The 20,115-nt window shown below is 35.5% G+C and overlaps 1 protein-coding gene across 1 annotated transcript in view; it reads right to left on the bottom strand.

The window, feature by feature from the left end:
* Positions 1-19,724, bottom strand: part of LOC133332278 (uncharacterized) — a 46,069-nt gene extending 26,345 nt beyond the window's left edge. The window contains exons 1-5 of the mRNA XM_061540680.1: positions 19,658-19,724; positions 19,353-19,453; positions 15,963-16,053; positions 15,617-15,879; positions 15,211-15,541 (exon numbers count right to left, since the gene is read on the bottom strand). Of these exons, the coding sequence (XP_061396664.1) occupies positions 15,211-15,541; positions 15,617-15,879; positions 15,963-16,053; positions 19,353-19,453; positions 19,658-19,724 (853 nt within the window). The remainder of the gene's footprint in view (positions 1-15,210; positions 15,542-15,616; positions 15,880-15,962; positions 16,054-19,352; positions 19,454-19,657) is intronic.
* Between the last annotated feature and the right edge of the window lie 391 nt (positions 19,725-20,115).

Below are 20,115 nucleotides of genomic sequence, written 5' to 3'. Positions count from 1 at the left end.
TTGACATAAACCTCATATAAAGGAAACACACCTTTGACGGAGATTTAATATATTTCCAAAACATTATTATTATTTAGATCCATATAAAGCTTCCGTCCAATCTCTGGAATTTTGAAGGTTTTATCTGCATTTTCCCACCAACCTGAATGCCTGTAATTTTATATTCAATTTTCATATGGCATAAACATTCTTCTAGAAGGGGATTTATAATATTAGGCTGAAGAAAATAAAATCCATTATTTGTATATGAACTATATTTAACATGCTTCGGAATGTCCAATTTGGGCCAAATATGCACCGTTTTGTTGTATGATTTGTTGCCATGTTAAAGGTAACTTCATAATGACTCCCTCGTAGAAGTTATGCTCTCTATTTGCAAAAAAACTCTAGTAGTCGATTTTCACAATCCTCCCTAGATACCAATTTTTTATCATTAAAGAAATTTTGCGAAAATGATGATAATCGCTTAGTGCCAAGTCCGGACAGAATGGCGGATGAATTATAGCTTCCCAAGCTCCCGAAGTTTGTGGCGAGTCACTGTAGGTGTGTGTGGCCTAGCGTTGTCCTGGTGGCACACGACAACTCTCCAGTTTAAGAAATGGGTATGTCTCATTCCGTTTGGCCAAAGCTTCGCAGATGGAAATTCGATCCATCTTATCATCGAGCTTCTTTTTGAATCCAGCTTTGTGCAAATGGTTTAAAACAGTTTTATGTTCGATTTTTAGCTCCTGGGCGATGTTACGACTGCTAACATGCCGGTCGACTTTGATCATTTCTCCGATTTTGTCGGCATTTTTTCCACAACTTAATAATATAAAATGTTATACCCTTTACCACATTGTGATACAGGGTATTATGTCTTTGTGCATATGTTTTTAACAGACAAAATGAATCGAGATAGACCCATGGTTCCTTTTGAGAATATGCATAGAATCACTTTCTGAGTCGATTTATGCATGTCCGTTCGTCTGTCCGCCTGTAGATGTTAAATTGTAAACAAAGTACAGGTCGCATTTATGATCCGATTTGGATGAAATTTGTCACCGCTCACTAATTTGGCCCAAGGACGAACCCTATTGAAATTGGAGGAAATCGGTTCGGATTTAGATATAGATCCCATATATAGTTTTGTCCGATTTTATGTAAATGGTGCACCAAAGTCCCTATATATATTTCGATTTTGCATAGTATACTGATTTAAGGAAACGAGATAGACACATGGTTCCTCTTGAGAATATGCATAGAATCACTTTCTAAGTCGTTTTATGCATACCCGTCCGTCCGTCCGTCCGTCTGTTTGTCTGTGCATGTGAAATTGTGAACAAAGACAGGTCGCATTTATTATTCGAATTGGATGAAATTTGGCACAGCTCATTCATTTGGTCCAAGGACGAACCCTATTGAAATTGGGAAAAATCGGTTCAGATTTAGATATAGCTGCCATATACATTTTCGTCGATTTAAGACAAATAGTGTACCAAAGTTCCCAAATATCTTTCGATTTGCACGAAATTTGGCACAGCGTACTGAATCAGGTCTAGAATGACGTGTGTTAAGTTTCCTGAAAATCGGTTCAGATTTAGACATAGCTTCCATATATATTTTCGTCCGATTTAAGGGAACTCCCCCATTCTCGATTTTATTTTTTCAAGATTTTCAATGGGCTGGTAAATCAATACCAATGCTTGTTAAGGTTTGTAACTTTGCACATATATAATTGAAGATTTAAAAGAGAAGAAAAATAATTTACAAAAAAATTTTGTTATTGTTTTGTTGTTGTTTTTTGTAGTTAAAGAAAAGTCCTTATTTTTGATGGCGGGCATGATAACTCCTCACTGGAACATCGGAATCCGAAAATTCCAACGGTGTTAGAAAGAGTACATGTCTGACTCTCGTATGAACTAGGATTATTGACTTCGCTCTAAAATTAAGAAAATGGTGGCCCTTTGAAAAAATATTTTTGAAAAATCGCGGATTTTTTACCAAAAACCAAGTTAAAAAATAAGGAAGATCTTCACCGATTGGCTTTATCCTAGTTCATACGAGAGCTATACACTCCCAGAGAAACGTTGCAAAATTTGGAACCGATTGGATTATTAGTTTTTGAGTTATCGTGCCCGCCATTCGCAAAAAAATGTTTAGAGAAAAACGCGTTTAAAGTTTGAGAAGCCCTTCAGCCGTCACTTGATGCTGACACAATAAATCGGATATATCTTCAACAGTTCTTGAGATTTTCACTTGAAATTTTGTAGAGACATTCTTTAATCAGTGTAGATTCGAATTATATCAACAAAAATTTTGACCCCGTGAAAGGGGGGGGGGTCCCCTTAAGTAAATGGTGTACCAAAGTCCCTTTATATCTCGTGATTTGCATGAAATTTGGCCCAGCGTACTAAATTAAGCCTAGAATGATGTGTGCTAAGTTTCGTGAAAACCAGTTCAGATTTAGATATAGCTCCCTTATATATTTTCGTCCGATATAATGTAAATGGTGCACCCAAGACCCTATTGCACGAAATTTGTCACAGCGTACTGAATTAAGTGCAGAATGATGTGTGTTAAATTTCGTGATATATATATATATATATCTGCCACATATAAGATTTAGATTTAGCTCCCATATATATTTTGTTCCGATTTAAGGTAAACGGTGTGCCAAAGTCTTATATACCGTTCGATTGGCACAAAATACAGATTTAGATATATCTGCCACATATAGTTTTTCGTCCGATTTTGGGTAAATGGTGCACCAAACTCCTCCGATTGAAACTAAATTTTGCTCAACGTATTCAATTGAGACTAGAATGATTGCGCTTTTTTTGTAATGGGTGTAGATGCAGACATAGGTTCCACATATATATATTCGAATGGGTGTCTGATTGATATTATCGTTTTATGAAATAAAAAACAAACAATTGAGAATACCCATATGTAGAATATACCCATAGTGGTGAAGGGTATCATATAGTCCGCCCAGCCCGACTTGAATACGTAAGCACCTGTAAATATTTAAGTGTAAATCCCGCATCCGAGTACCTACGACAACATAATTGGTATCAATTTAAAGTTCAACCACTCCTCTCGGATATACTATAAACTTCTCGGGTCTATGTCCTTCAGTGGTAATTATATATAGAATGCCCTATAGAATACAAATTTTGTAATTTTTCACACAAAAGTTAGGGTCTATTTGACCCGCTAAATATTGACCGACCTTTATCAAAACAGGCATGATTATTCTTTGACCCGATCCCCTTCTCCATGCAAAAATTCGGGGTGTTTGGGCCATAATTGCGGCGTCTGGAGCGACCAGAAAATCAGACAAAAATAAAGTTTTTGGTCCATTTCATCCCCTAAATATTAACCGATCTTTTCCAAAAACAATAGGGGTCTTCATTGAACCCATCCTACATGCAAAATTTCGTGAAGATTGGTCCATAACTGTGGCCTGTATCGCGTTTACAAATTATAATGGACGGACGGACGGACACACATGTCTATATCGACTCAGCTAGTCTAGGACCAATAATACCCTGACAACATAGTGTGTAGGGTATAAAAACCGACGGCTCGGTTGTTCTCTGAAAAGGTATTTAAATCCAACCCTCTTGTAGTTTCCTGAAAATATATTCCATTACGAACATACGCCTTCAGCGATTCCCCAAAAAAAGGATTCAAAATACCTGAACAAATTTTTTCAGGACTTCACGCGCATCGGAGTATCTGAAGAAACGTATTCAAAAATTGATGTGGCTGCATAACAAATATTGTTAAAAAAATATTCTTCAAATACACGAAACTTGGTATTCCTTAAAACAAACTTTAAACAAGTGAAAAAACATTAAGTTCGGAAGGGCCGAACTATGGATACCCTCCACCACAGGTATACTGACAGGTATTTGAAATGAAAAAGTGGACCGATATTTATAATTTTTAATAGAGATATTTGGTACCCAATAAGAACTCAATGTAGCAAATGTACCAACCCCAAAATAACGAAAATTGGGGGGTACCCTTATATGGGGGATATCCGAACAAATTGACCTATATTTATAATTTTTTGTGGAGAGATTTGGTATCTACTAAAAACTCAAAATACTAAATAACAGCCAATTCGGTGTAAAAATACAACAAAAACCCCCCAAAATATTGAAAATTAGGAGGTACCGTTATATGGCGGCTACAAGAAAAAGTGGACCTATATTTATAATTTTTTGTGGATACATTTACTACCCAATGTACAAAATTTCAGCGTATTCGGTTGAAAACTGCGCTCAAGAACCCCAAAATACCGAACATTGGGGGGTACTGTAATATGGGAGCTATACCTAAACGTGGACCAATATTGACCATCTTCGAACTTGACCTGCCTGCAAACAAAAGACAAACCTATGCAAAATTTCAGCACCCTATCTCAATTCCTTCAAAAGATAGCGTGATTACAACAGACGGATGGACGGACATGGCTAGATCGTCTTAGAATTGTACCCTGATCAAGAATATATATACTTTATAGGGTCGGAAATGAATATTTCGATGAGTTACAAACGGAAGGACAAAATTAATATACCCTCCATACTATGGTGGAGATCTAGGATCCAGATCTAGGAATGTTTTGAAAAGTATTCTTTAAAAAATCCACTCGTCTTGAGACGCCTGAAAAAGAAAATATTTAACAAATTCCCACCTTAGGGTGCCAAAATATATTCTCTAAAAAATGCGTTCCAATCGCCTCATGAAGTGCCTGAAAAATATTATTTAAAAAAATCGCGGCACTTGAAAAACATTCTTGAAATACACACATCTTGAAAAATAGCCTTCAAAAAAAATCCATACCTCTAGGAATGTCTTTAAATTTATTTTTTTAAAAATCCCACTCGTCTTGTGATATCTGAAAAAAAAAATTTACTCTCAGGATGCAAAAAAATATATATTTTTTTACAAAATGCATTCCTATTGTGGAGAATAGGTGTCTGAAAAATATTCATTAAAATCCACGTTTTACGTTTTGTCTTGAAAATGGGGTTTGAAAAATCCACGCTTCCACTTTTTATACCCTTCACCACATTGTGGTACAGGGTATTATGTCTTTGTGCATATGTTTGTAACAGTAAAAATAATCGAGATAGACCCATGATTCCTTTTGAGAATATGCATAGAATCACCTTCTGAGTCGATTTATGGATGTCCGTCTGTCCGTCCGTCCATGTATTTTTGTTAACAAAGTACAGGTCGCATTTGTGATCCGATTTGGATGAAATTTGGCAAAGGTCACTTAATTGGCCCAAGGACGAACCCTATTGAAATTGGGAAAAACCGGTTAAGATTTAGATATAGCTACCATATTTATTTTCGTCCATATTTATTTTCGTAAATGGTGTACCAAAGTCCCTATATACCTCCCGATTTGCACGAAACTTGACGCAGCGTAATGAATGGGGTCTAGAATGATGTGTGTTAAGTTTCCTGAAAATCGGTTCAGATTTAGATATAGCTTCCATATATATTTTCGTCCGATTAAAGGTAAATGGTGTACCAAAGTCCCTATATATCTTTTGATTTGCCCGAAATTTGGCATAGCGAAATTGATTAGGTCTAGAATGATGTGTGTTAAGTTTCCTGAAAATCAGTTCAGATTTAGATATAGCTCCCATATATATTTTCGTCCGATTTAAGGTAAATAGTGTAACAAAATCCCTATATATATTTCGATTTGCACGAAATTAGGCATAGCGTAATGAATTAGGTCTAGAATGATGTGTGTTAAGTTTCCTGCAAATCGGTTCAGATTTAGATATAGCTCCCATATATATTTTCGTCAGATTTAAGGTAAATGGTGTACCAAAGTCCCTATATATCTTTCGATTTGCACGAAATTTGGCATAGTGTACTGAAATAATGCTGTAGTGATGTGTGTAAAGTTTCCTGAAAATCGGTTCAGATTTATATATAGCTCCTATATATTTTTTCTTCCGATTTTATGTAAATTGTGCACAAAGACCCATAGTTTGTCCGAATGCCACACAATTTTGTACAAGAAACTGTAGTTAATATAAGTTAACCTCTGCCATTCTCATTGAAATCGGTTCAGATTTTGATATAGCTTCTACTTATATATTTCGTCCGATTTTACATAAAATTGACACAAATTTTGCACAACGTACTAGAGTTTTGAAATGTGGAAAGTTTTGAAATCGGTTTAGGTTTGGGTAGAGTTCTATATATATTTTCTCCCGATTTTAGGTAATTTTGTCCCATTGTAAGAAACAACCCTATATCTGAACAAATGAAAAATTTAGTATAGGTTGCAAAATTCAACGTCTGTTAGCAGACGACTTTACTACTTTCCTTATTGGTATTGGAGGTTTATTTGCTGTATTTCCCACGGTTATATTCCACTGTTTTAAATGCGATTTTCTGATAAGATCAGATTTCTAAACACGATTTTTTTGCTCCCGAATGCCCATATACATATTTGATAAACACTATTTACCTCACTATGTACCGTTATCTTTATAAAAAGTAGTTTCCCATTATTATTTACCCACTTTAATGTTTATCTACTTACAGCATGTGTTGTTGGTATTATACCAAAAGGTCTGCGTACTTTAATCTCATTAAAACTAGTACGCGGTATCACTGAAGTCTACTCAAAAATAATCAAATTACAATGAGTAACAAGATCGGCGGAATAACAACAAACATTTTGAGTTCAAACCACCACTCCACTCAATTTGCAAAAATCATATACGGATTTAGGGGAACTCAAACCCTACGGCTTAACGCCAGCTTATTGGCACGGCAGGTAAGTAAGTAAACGATGTATTGGGAATTATAGTCGAAGTGAGTAGTACTTATGACACACATATGTGTGTTCGCTGGCATGGCATACCACAAAATAACCTAAAAAAATGACGAGAGAAAAAAATCGTAGACAACATATGGATAAATATGCATGCTGCCTAGTATCCGGGTAATGTGTGAGAGCGATGTGGTGCTACCAGCCAGCCAGCCAACCAACCACTAAAAACTGAAACCCTAACCATTTTAATGATTCGCGTAGTGGTGGTGGCTTAGAGTTTGCGACACTTTTCCGAACCAAAGTACCCAAATAAATGACTTTAGTGTTAGATATTAAATTTTAATTAGTATCGTATGTAACCTAACTTTGTACTACATCATAGGTACACACACACACACACTTACTTAACGAGCTACAAATATGTCTCTGGCTTAGATTTACGATTAGTGCAAGGTTCGTAGGTTGATGTGAAGAGGTGTTATGGATTTGTTTTATTATCCATGTCTATGACAATGTGTTGCGATTTTTTGGCAATAATGGTGACTATGATGACTCCTTGAAGGTTTAGCAAGTCACGTTTTGCACATTCGATGACGATGATGGTGATGACTTTCCTGTCATCTACATTTAATGATATATTTGTTGTTTGTTGTTAGTTAGAGGTAATGAGTGGTAGGCTGTCACAATTTGCAACAATGACAATTTTGTTAAATGCATTTCCAGTGTTACCTTTGGTGATTTTATATTCGACAAGGTCCGTATTTAGTTTTCAATAAGTCGAATGTCTTCTATAGGTCATATACAGAACCAATCTCTTCTTCAGATACATTATAGAGCCATTCTAGATAGATGTATTCTATGGATAGAATACTTTCTGAAGGTATTTTATGGATTAAAATATATAGAGGGTCCACGCCTTGTAGCGTGAAAACATAAAGGTCCCGCCGCATATTCGATGTTTTAAAAATTGTAATCACATTTCCCCACAAACGTTCTGTAATCTTGCATTCCAAATTTCTGAGTGCCTGTAATGTTCTCGCAGGAGAAACAACGTACTAGAAAATAAGTTACAATGCCATTGTCCTCTTGCTTCGCCATTTTAAGGCGAAGCATTTATATTCGGCCCTGGCCGAATTTAACGAATTTCTTACTTGTCTACGGATAAAAGATCTTCTATAGGTATTCATGAAATATAAGACCTTCTATGGATATAGACCTTGAATAGGAGAAATTTTGTGAATATATATCATCTGGATGTCTTTCATAAAAATATAACCTTCTTGAGATCTATCAGGAAAAAAATACCTTCTGCAAATTATTCTATGGCGGAAATTCCTCTACAGGCCTTCTAAAGAAATTATTTGAAGAATTATAATATTGTTTTTTTAGGTCGACCCAATTTTGAAATTAAAAACGATAACCCTGTTCGTACCCTGAACTATTTTTCATTTTTCTTTACTTACTTAGTTGGCTTGTGACAGAACTTTCGTTCCATAAAACGTGCTTAAAAAAAGATTTTGCGCAGTTTTTCCAATTTGAAATTTGAAAGACCATGTTCGGCAATGTTTTCTTCCACTTGAACTTTCCATCTAATTCGTGGCCTTCGCCTTCGGCGTGAACCATCAGCTGGTTCGCTTTTATATGCCTTTTGAGCTGGGGCATCTTCATCCATTCTCACAATATGTCCTAGCCAACGTAGTCGCTGCATCTCGATACGTCTAACAATGCCGATGTCCGAGAATTGCTGGTATAACTCATGGTTCATTCGACGACGATATTCACCGACAACACATATCGATCCATAGATCTTTCGGAGAATTTTTCTCTCAAATACTCCAAGAGCTGCCCCATCTGCTTGTGCATGTACCCATGCTTCCGATCCATATAACAGCACGGGTAGTATCAACGTCTTGTAGAATGTGAGTTTGGTCTAGCGGGAGGTGGCCTTGTTTCTAAACTGCTTACCTAGACCATAGGTGTATCTGTTGGCCAACACTATCCTTTTCCGAATTTCAAAACTGATGTCATTCGTTTTATCCATGGCGATACTAAGGTATATAAAATCATTGACTACCTCGAAGCTGTATTTCTCAAGTACCACAGTTGGTCCGAGTCTACTGGACTTCTTGCTGAACCCATTTTGGCAGACTCCTTTGTTTTAATTTGTTTAAAGGTGGATGTTGCCGCTCGCAATGTTCGACCCATAACATCGATGTCATCGGCGTAGGTGAGTAACATACACTGTTTGGTGTAGAGAGAGTGTCATTTCTGTTCACTTTTTCGTCTCGTATGACCTTTTCCAACACGATGTTAAAAAGATCACTCGACAAACTGTCACCTTGTCTGAATCCGCGTTCGGTATTGAAGCGTTCCGATAGGTCCTTTCTGACTTTAACTGCTGATCTTGTGCCAGTTAAAGGTATCCTGCATAGCCGAATTAATTTTGCCGAATTCAGACATAGCATTAAACACCTCTGAGCGTATTGGTAGAATGACGACGAATATGTGGAATTCGTCGATGTGTTTTTTTCATGGGTCTTTTCCAGGAATGAAAATTTGGTCAATGGTGGATTTGCCAGGTCTGAAGCCGCATTTGTATAGCCCAATAATGTCATTGACCTTTGGCTTCAGTCGTTCACACAGCACGATGGATAGCACTTTGTATACGATGCGAAGGAGACTTATTCCTCTATAGTTTGTGCACGGGGCACAGGATGCTAAGGCTCCAATCTTTGGGCATGCATTCCTCTATCCAAATTGTATTAATCAACTGATGCATGCTCCTGACCAGCATCTGACCACCGGTCTTGAATAGTTCGGCTGGTAATCAATCGGCACGCGCTGTTTTACTATTCTTCAGCCGATTATTTGCTATTCTGACCTCATCTTGGCTAGGTGGTATACACTCTATACCCGTATCGGGCGAACCACAGCACGCGTGCACTCTCGCGAGAGCATATGCCACTATTCTCTCACACACATTCAACTGAACCAACTGAAAAACCATTGACACACACAAAGACAAATGCATGAGAACCGATTTTTATACGTGAGAACCGATTTTATACCGACATCTCTTATTGGTTCTGAGGTATCTTCTTCGCCGCTACAATTTGATACCAAAAACTTTGCAAAATGCTCCTTCCAGATCCTCAACACGCTGTCTGTATCTATCACCAGTTTTCCTTCTTCCTTTCTACAAGAGGATGTGCCTGCACCAAAACCTTCGGTTTCGTGTTTTACTCGTTTGTAAAATTTCCGGACCTCATTCTGAATCCTATATATATCTATTTGCTCCCGTTGACGTTTTTCTGAAAATACGTTTCTCCTTTTCTCCCGATAATTCTCCATGGCATTATGTGTTGCTACTGTTTTCAGGGTTGCCCGATACGCCTCGTTTTTCACATCAGTAGCATTACGACACTCCTCATCGTACCATGGGTTTCCTGATGGTGGTCTTAGGAACCCACGAGTTGCTTTTGTTGCAGTTTGTAGGGAGTTGGTCATTATTTGCCATTATTATCGGGACAAGGAGTGCTTTCGTTAAGCAAGTGGGAAAGTTGAGCGGAGTAGGCTTCTGCTACCTGTTGTGGTTGCGGCTACATTGGATCGCATCTTTGTTGCTACATTAAGGCGCGTGTGCAACTTTGGCTGCCTCAAGGTAATGGTCCGAATAGATATTCGCTTCTCGTATCGATCAATTGTCTAAAAGACTGGATGAAGATGGGCCAAGATAAGCCTGGGTTTTGCCATGTTAAAGCCAATTAGAACCATTGCTTGGTGCCTATCATCCCCAACGCCCTCCAGAAGTCGGATAAAATTGAATAATATACTTTCGACAGGATTCTTTTTAATTAAGAGCCTTGTGGGTGGGATCCCTTCTATATATTTTCTGAGGTCTTCTTTGGATAGAATAGGTATTCTGTAGTTCATTTTCCATCAAAGGGCTTTCAGTAGTGTGAATATCCCTCATATAGGTCTCTTTGAATAACTTTAAATATTATTTGTTTAAAAAATCGACCAATATGTATTTCTTACCAAAATAGGAAAACTGAAATCCGATAAGCCTGAATAAGTTTGTGCAATGAAAATATTATTTATTTTCTTAAATCCTAATATATTTGACAACTCTGTGAATTAATGTTGCAACGATTTTGAATTATGATGTTGCTTATTTTGTTCTCATTTGGCAAAATGAAGATAATATGCTTTGTGATGAAACCGACATATCAAGGGTGTTATTATTTCTTAAAGAAACTGTTGAAGGCATTGGAGCTGCAAATTTGAAACGAGAGCTAACCAGTGGTGTTTGATTTGTTTAAAGGCTTCAAAGAAGGCGGGAATTTTTTAAAAAAATATTTTTTAAGGCTTGAAAGAAGGCGTTGATTTTTTAAAGAATATTTTTTCAAGCCATCAACAAGGCGTAGGTTTTTTAAAGAATATTTTTTCAAGCCATCAACAAGGGGTAGATTTTTTAAAGAATATTTTTTCAAGCCATCAACAAGGCGTAGATTTTTTAAAGAATATTTTTTCTAGCCATCAACAAGGCGTAAATTTTTTAAAGAATATTTTTTCAAGCCATCAACAAGGCGTAGATTTTTTTTAAAGAATATTTTTTCAAGCCATCAACAAGGCGTAGATTTTTTAAAGAATATTTTTTCAAGCCATCAATTAGGCGTAGATTTTTTAAAGAATATTTTTTCAAGCCATCAACAAGGCGCAGATTTTTTAAAGAATATTTTTTCAAGCCATCAACAAGGCGTAGATTTTTTAAATAATATTTTTTCAAGCCATCAACAAGGCGTAGATTTTTTAAAGAATATTTTTTCAAGCCATCAACAAGGCGTAGATTTTATAAAGAATATTTTTTCAAGCCATCAATTAGGCGTAGATTTTTTAAAGAATATTTTTTCAAGCCATCAATTAGGCGTAGATTTTTTAAAGAATATTTTTTCAAGCCATCAATTAGGCGTAGATTTTTTAAAGAATATTTTTTCAAGCCATCAACAAGGCGTAGATTTTATAAAGAATATTTTTTCAAGCCATCAATTAGGCGTAGATTTTTTAAAGAATATTTTTTCAAGCCATCAATTAGGCGTAGATTTTTTAAAGAATATTTTTTCAAGCCATCAATTAGGCGTAGATTTTTTAAAGAATATTTTTTCAAGCCATCAATTAGGCGTAGATTTTTTAAAGAATATTTTTTCAAGCCATCAATTAGGCGTAGATTTTTTAAACAATATTTTTTCAAGCCATCAATTAGGCGTAGATTTTTTAAAGAATATTTTTTCAAGCCATCAATTAGGCGTAGATTTTTTAAAGAATATTTTGTCAAGCCATCAACAAGGCGTAGATTTTTGAAAGAATATTTTTTCAAGCCATCAACAAGGCGTAGATTTTTTAAAGAATATTTTGTCAAGCCATCAACAAGGCGTAGATTTTTTAAAGAATATTTTGTCAAGCCATCAACAAGGCGTAGATTTTTTAAAGAATATTTTGTCAAGCCATCAACAAGGCGTAGATTTTTTAAAGAATATTTTGTCAAGCCATCAACAAGGCGTAGATTTTTTAAAGAATATTTTGTCAAGCCATCAACAAGGCGTAGATTTTTTAAAGAATATTTTGTCAAGCCATCAACAAGGCGTAGATTTTTTAAAGAATATTTTGTCAAGCCATCAACAAGGCGTAGATTTTTTAAAGAATATTTTGTCAAGCCATCAACAAGGCGTAGATTTTTTAAAGAATATTTTGTCAAGCCATCAACAAGGCGTAGATTTTTTAAAGAATATTTTGTCAAGCCATCAACAAGGCGTAGATTTTTTAAAGAATATTTTGTCAAGCCATCAACAAGGCGTAGATTTTTTAAAGAATATTTTGTCAACCCATCAACAAGGCGTAGATTTTTTAAAGAATATTTTTTCAAGAATATTTTGTCAAGCCATCAACAAGGCGTAGATTTTTTAAAGAATATTTTTTTAAGAATATTTTTTCAAGCCATCAACAAGGCGTAGATTTTTTAAAGAATATTTTTTCAAGAATATTTTTTCAAGCCATCAACAAGGCGTAGATTTTTTAAAGAATATTTTTTCAAGAATATTTTTTCAAGCCATCAACAAGGCGTAGATTTTTTAAAGAATATTTTTTCAAGAATATTTTTTCAAGCCATCAACAAGGCGTAGATTTTTTAAAGAATATTTTTTCAAGAATATTTTTTCAAGCCATCAACAAGGCATAGATATTTTAAAGAATATTTTTTCAAGCCATCGACAAGGCGTAGATTTTTTAAAGAATATTTTTTCAAGCCATCAAATCTTAGACTTTTTCAAACCATGCTCAAGTCTTAGATTTTTTCAAGCCATCGACAAGGCGTAGATTTTTTAAAGAATATTTTTTCAAGCCATCAAATCTTAGACTTTTTCAAACCATGCTAAAGTCTTAGATTTTTTCAAGCCTTGCTCAAGTCTTAGATTTTTCAAGCCATGCTCAAGTCTTAGATTTTTTCAAGCCATGCTTAAGTCTTAGATTTTTTCAAGCCTTACATAAGTCTTAAATTTTTTCAAGCCATGATCAAGTCTTAGATTTTTTCAAGCCATGCTCGAGTCTTAGATTTTTTCAAGCCATGCTCAAGTCTTAGATTTTTTCATGCTAAGCTTAAGTCTTAGATTTTTTCAAGCCATGCTCAAGTCTTTCAAGCCATGCTCAAGTCATAGATTTTTTAAAGCCATGCTCAAGTCTTAGATTTTTTCAAGACTTACATAAGTCTTAGATTTTTTCCAGCCATGCTCAAGTCTTAGATTTGTTCAAGCCATGCTTAAGTCTTAGATTTTTTCAAGCCATCATCAAGTCTTAGATTTTTTTCAAGCTATGCTCAAGTCTTAGATTTTTTTCAAGCTATGCTCAAGTCTTAGATTTTTTCAAACCAAGCTCAAGCCTTATATTTTTTCAAGCCATGATCAGGTCTTAGATTTTTTTTCAAGCCACGATCAAGTCTTTGTTTTTTTCAAGCCATGCCCAAGTCTTTGATTTTTTCAAGCCAAGTCTTAGATTTTTTCAAGCCATGATCAGGTCTTAGATGTTTTCAAGCCATGATCAAGTCTTAGATTTTTTCAAGCCATGATCAGGTCTTAGATGTTTTCAAGCCATGATCAAGTCGTTTATTTTTTCAAGCCATGCTCAAGTCTTAGATTTTGTAAAGACATGCTCAAGTCTTAGATTTTTTTCAAGTCATGCTTAAGTCTTAGATTTTTTCAAGCCTTACATAAGTCTTAGATTTTTTCAAGCCATGATCAAGTCATATATTTTTTCAAGCCATGCTCAAGTCTTAGATTTTTTCAAACCATGCTCAAGTCTTATATTTATTCAAACCATGCTCAAGTCTTAGAGTTTTTCAAGCCATGCTCAAGTCTTAGAATTTTTCAAGCCATGATGAAGTCAAAGATTTTTTCAAGCCATGCTCAAGTCTTAGATTTTTTCAAGCCATGCTCAAGTCTTAGAATTTTTAAAGCCATGCTCGAGTCTTAGATTTTTTCAAGCCGTGCTCAAGTCTTAGATTTTTTTCGAGCGAGGCTCAAGTCTTACATTGTTTCAAGCCATGCTCAAGTCTTAGATATTTTCAAGCCATGCTCAAGTCTTAGATATTTTCAAGCCATGCTCAAGTCTTAGATATTTTCAAGCCATGCTCAAGTCTTAGATTTTTTCAAGCCATGCTCAAGTCTTAGATTTTTTAAAGCCATGATCAAGTCTTTGATTTTTTCAAGCCATGCTCAAGTCTTAGAGGTTTTCAAGCCATGATCAAGTCAAAGATTTTTTCAAGCCATGCTCAAGTCTTAGATTTTTTCGAGCGAGGCTCAAGTCTTACATTTTTTCTTGCCTTGCTCAAGTCTTAGATTTTTTCAAGCCATGCTCAAGTCTTAGATTTTTTAAAGCCATGCTCAAGTCTAAGATTTTTTAAGCCATGCTTAAGTCTTAGATTTTTTCAAGCCATGCTCAAGCCTTAGATTTTTTCAAGCCATGCTTAAGTCTTAGATTTTTTCAGGCCATGCTTAAGTCTTAGATTTTGTCAAGCCATGCTCAAGCCTTAGATTTCTTAAGGCATGCTCAAGTCTTAGATTTTTTCAAGCCCTGCTTAAGTCTTAGATTTTTTCAAGCCATGCTCAAGTCTTAGATTTTTTCAAGTTATGCTTAAGTCTTAGATTTTTTCAAGCCATGCTCAAGTCTTAGATTTTTTCATGCCATGCTTAAGTCTTTGATTTTTTCAAGCCTTGCTCAAGTCTTAGATTTTTTCAATCGCAGTATTTTTTAACTTTGTTAAAGTTATGTGTGACCCTTTTAAATATTAAGCTTGAATATTAAAATTTTTTATTAATAACAAAATAAAGAAAGAAACATTTTAAGTGCTAGTTATCAACCGCGATAAAATACCAAACGATTATTGTTGGACTGTACGGGTCTGTAATTGTTAATCAACGGAGCTCCTGTGTTGTCACGAGTTGACCAGAATTTCTGCATTTGTTCAGCGGGAACGTACAAAGGTTGAGGGAATACAGTCCATGTTACAGCCTCCGAACAATCGGGTGTGGTCAGAGAACCCTCATAGGTATAATATTGATTTGTGTTGATATCACCCAATAGCATTGACAAAGTCATTTGTGTGCCCACAGGAGTGGTTGATTGGTATCTGGCGACATTGGGTACTCGGTTCATCATATCATTAAGGCCGGGATAGACGCGATAGACACGCTATACAGGAAAAAAATATAAATTAATTAGTTAAAAAAATTCAATGAAATAAATAATTGTTTGTAAAAAACTTACCCTTGCAATATTCAACATAATACCCAATACAGCCAACCCATCGGGATATGCTGCTGCCTGGGCAATTGTTGGATATTTCACATTTTTGTGGACAATATGCAACTCAGCATCGTAACGTTGTCCATTGATAACATGTTCAGCGCCCTTGCTTGTCCTACTACCCCAATGGAAATGACAACCCATGGCTTCAAATACACCCGGCAACTTTCCACCGCTAATACTGGGTCTGGCCCCATTTGTTGTTGGCGGAATTTCCATTTCAACTAAACACCAAAGAGGAATCAAAATTTTTTTTGTATTAAAACCAGAACAGTTTTAGGAAATAATTTGGGTTTTTTCTACTCACTTGAATGACCATTATTTTTCATGACCAAATTTCCCGCCAGCGGAACATTGTAGTTGTGGAATGTAATGGGTGGCAATGAGGGGAAATATGACTGCAAAAAAATATGGAGATATAAAGAAGTTGATGTATTTTAATAAAAAAGTTTGAAATTACTTTTGAATGGGATTGAACTTGAGTCTGTTTCGTTGTGTAAACATGGTAATAAAAAGTTATGATATTGGTGGGTATATTGGGTGCTAATTTCCTGGAAATAACCTTGAAAGATTGTGGGGATATGAAATTAAAATGCATAGTAGTAAGAACAGGGAAAAGGCCGTGAATTTTTATAGGACGGAACTATTTATAACCTCCACCATGAGATAGGCATTCAAACTATCTAAAATCGGTCGGCACATATATATGGAATTATGACGAAATATGGTTCTCGGTACTTGAAGTACGGAGTCTTTGCCTAAACATGGACCTATATTGAAAATAATCTGTCAACAGGTTATTTTCATTGACGATTGAAGATCAAAAATTCCGAATGGCTATATTATGATAGGTAGCAAAATATAGTCATATGGCTTGGATCATTAATAATGAGGCAGAACTTTTATATAGGACGCCTATGTCAAACATAGGTCTCTGTTTGAATATGCCCGGAATGCCAAATTTCAACCACATTAGCTGGAAAATTAAACTAGGCCGGCGTTCCTTCTTGTCCCTTAATAAAAACCTTCGATGAAAAATGATTTTTGTCTTTTGAAAACGCAAAATGCTATTTACAGCAATATTGCTTTGAAGAGGCGTCTACGACCATGAACATACTCAAAATGGCAACACGTGGATCTGTATTGAAAAATTTCTGCAAAGATTTTTATACCATCCAGAATCCCAAAATGACCATTTCAATATATGGACATATATCGATAGATGATGTGTCCGGAGCATAATAACATTCTAAGAACCAACATCAGTATCAACAACTGGCGATAAAACAACAAAGAAATGTTAGGATATAACGCCATCTACAGGAAAAAGGAGGCATTAAAATAATGAAGGATCCCACCGCTGCACTAAATTCAAGGAGACGTTGTTGCGATAGATGCTACCCATCACCTTATATGGAAGCTATGTCTTGAGATGGATAAATTCTTTGAAAGTGGTTTTCGAATATTTGAAGAGTCCTACATATCCCTCCAAATGATGTGTACGAAACCTACTGAAATTCTAAGAACCAACCTCAGCATCAATACCAGACGTTAGAACAACATAGAAATGTCAGGGTATAGCGCCATCTAGAGGAAAAATTACGACACTAAAATAACCATGGATCCCAATCACTGTACAACATTTAAGAAGGCGTTGTTTCTAGACAACGTTAGATGGCACCCATTACCTTATATGTAGGCTATTGGTAAACATGCATAAATTCGTTAAAAGTGGTTTCCGAATATTTTAAGAGTCCTACATCTCCCTTCCGAAGCCTACTGACATTCTAAGAACCAATCTCAGCATCAAAACATAAGGTTAAAGCAACATGGAAATGACAGGGTATAGCGCCATGTAGAGGAAAAATTACGGCACTAAAATAAGCAAGTATCCCAACCACTGCACAAAATTCAAGGAGGCGTTATTTCTAGGCAACGATAGATGACATCCATCACCTTATATGGGGCTACGTCTAAACATGTAAAAATTCATTTTAAGTAGTTTTCGAATTTTTTTTAACAGGTTCCGAAGCCTACTGACGTTCTAAAAACCAACCTCAGCATCGGCACATGAGGGTAAAACAATATAGAAATGTCAGAATATAGTGCCATCTAGACTGATGACATTAAAATAATCAAGGATCCCAACCATGGTAGAAAATTCAAGGAGTCGTTGTAACTAGGCAACGATAGATGGCAGTCCAATTACTTAAGACAAGGTCACATGTAGCCTTATTCTACTTTGCTGGAATAAAAAAAAAATATGAGATGATAACGTTTCGAGTAAGATGACAATACAGTCTGGAGGAGTGGCAGAATGTTTTTAAGTGGAGAGATCTAGTATGGTGCCCAAGTTACATATACAATAAAGGGGTGCGTACATTAATTTTACACCCAGTGAAAAATTACGATACTAAAATAAGCAAGGACCCCAACCATTGCACAAAATTCAATGAGGCATTGTTTCAAGGCAACGATAGATGCCAGCCATCACAATCACCTACGACTGGCTATAGGAGACCAATCACCTACTTATTTGGAAAAAAACTACGAAATGATAACGAAACTAACTCAAGGGCAAATCGCGAGAGATGCAATCTTTGTGAAGGAGTAAACAATATTTTTAATGGCTATTGAAAGCGAGGACATTTTAGGGAGATCTTGAATGGTGCAAATGTTGTATATTCTATAAAGAGGTGAGTATATTAATTTTCTACCCAATGGGAAAACTACGACACTAAAATAAGCAAGACCCTCCAACCACTGCGCAAAATTCAAGGAGGCGTTGTTTCTAGGCGACGATAGATGACAGTCCTATCACCATCACCTAAGACAAACTACAGCTAACAAATAATCTACTTAGCTGGAATAAAACTTTGAAATGGTGACAATGCTTTGTGGAGGCAACAGGATACTTTTTCAATGGCTTTTGAAAGCGAGGACTTTATGCATAATTCTATTTCGGAGAGATCATGTATGGTGCCCATGTTGCACTTAATAGTATATATTAAGTGGTAGGAATATTAATTTTCCACCCAGTGGAAAAATGATTACACTAAAATAAGCAAAGACACCAAACACGCTGTTTTTCACAACGATAGATGGCTCGCCCATTACACACTACAGCAGACCATCAATTAATAAAAAAAAAAATAATGAAACTAACACAAGGACTAATCGAGTGTGATGCCTATGCTTCGTGAAAGCCATATGCTCCCAAGAGAATTAGCAGGAATAAAATACACTACGTTGATTTTCAAAGAATATTTTCTCAATGGCGGACTAAGGCGTGGAATTTAAATATATTTGTTTTTCGGAGAGGTCAGGTATTGCCCCAATGTTACATACACTATTAAGTGATGAGTATATTGATTTTGGTAAGAAATAGCGCCACCCAGATACAAATGACTACACTAAAATTATCAAGGACCCCAACCACTGCAGCAAATTAAAGCATGTGTTGTTTCTAGACACCGATAGATGACTGGCTTATTACATATGACTGGCTTATCCGCAGACCAATCAGCAATTAATCAAAAATATATGAACTCACTACCGAAATTAACAATTAACACAACTCACAATTTCAGGATTCCACCTCTATTGGCTCACCCAAAATTCAACATGTACAAAATTAGTACCATTTAGAACATTGGGGGCAAAATTAACAATTTTATGATTAAGCTATTGCACTCACCTTTGAAGTTTGAAGATGTATTGGTGATTGTTGTTGACCATTGCATTTAGGAAACTTGTTCCCCCATGTCATGACATCTTTGTAGGACCATTCACTTGCAGCTAAAAATAAGAAAAAAGTATTTAAAAAAATGAGCAAGATTTTTGATTTATATGGTGAATGGTGAACAAATCAATAAAATTTAAGGACATTTTTTGCGATTTTTTAATAAAACTCAAATTTGATGCATTCACTAACGCTTTACACTAACACAGCTGATATTTTTTAATATCAAATAAGGTCCAATTTTTTAACTTTCTATTTACCTTTTGTATAGCTCACGCCACAAATAAGTGGCAATATCACCGCAACAATTTTCAATGCCGTAGCCATTTTCGAATTTATGAAATAGATAATTCTCAACGATGTGCTAGGAAAAGCTATCCTTTACTGTAGGAGTTAATGCAAGAAACTGACATTATTATTGCATATCTAGAGACATTTTTATAGACGATTTTTTTCATTTACAAAATTGTATTGTTTTGGCATTGAAAAGAATATTTTCTTTTATTCCGCCACAATATTGTAAAACAATTAATTGAAAATAAAGAAAGTTGGGATTTTTTTTAAATTGCAATATAATAGGCACAAAGGCTGTACTGTATTTAATTCGTACACAAGCTAATATTTTTATTAAACCATTGTTGAATTTCCGAAATGAAACATTGTTTGAATTTATATTTCAAAATTGCTCCATTCAAATGATGAATTGATAAAGCATTAA

This window comes from Musca vetustissima, unplaced genomic scaffold (assembly GCF_032173495.1).
Source record: "Musca vetustissima isolate MV318-11 ecotype Yass unplaced genomic scaffold, APGP_CSIRO_Mvet_v1 utg27769, whole genome shotgun sequence".
Classification (NCBI taxonomy): domain Eukaryota; kingdom Metazoa; phylum Arthropoda; class Insecta; order Diptera; family Muscidae; genus Musca; species Musca vetustissima.
The sequence above is the reverse complement of the archived record's forward strand: the minus strand, read 5'-3'. Positions and strand labels throughout refer to the sequence as shown.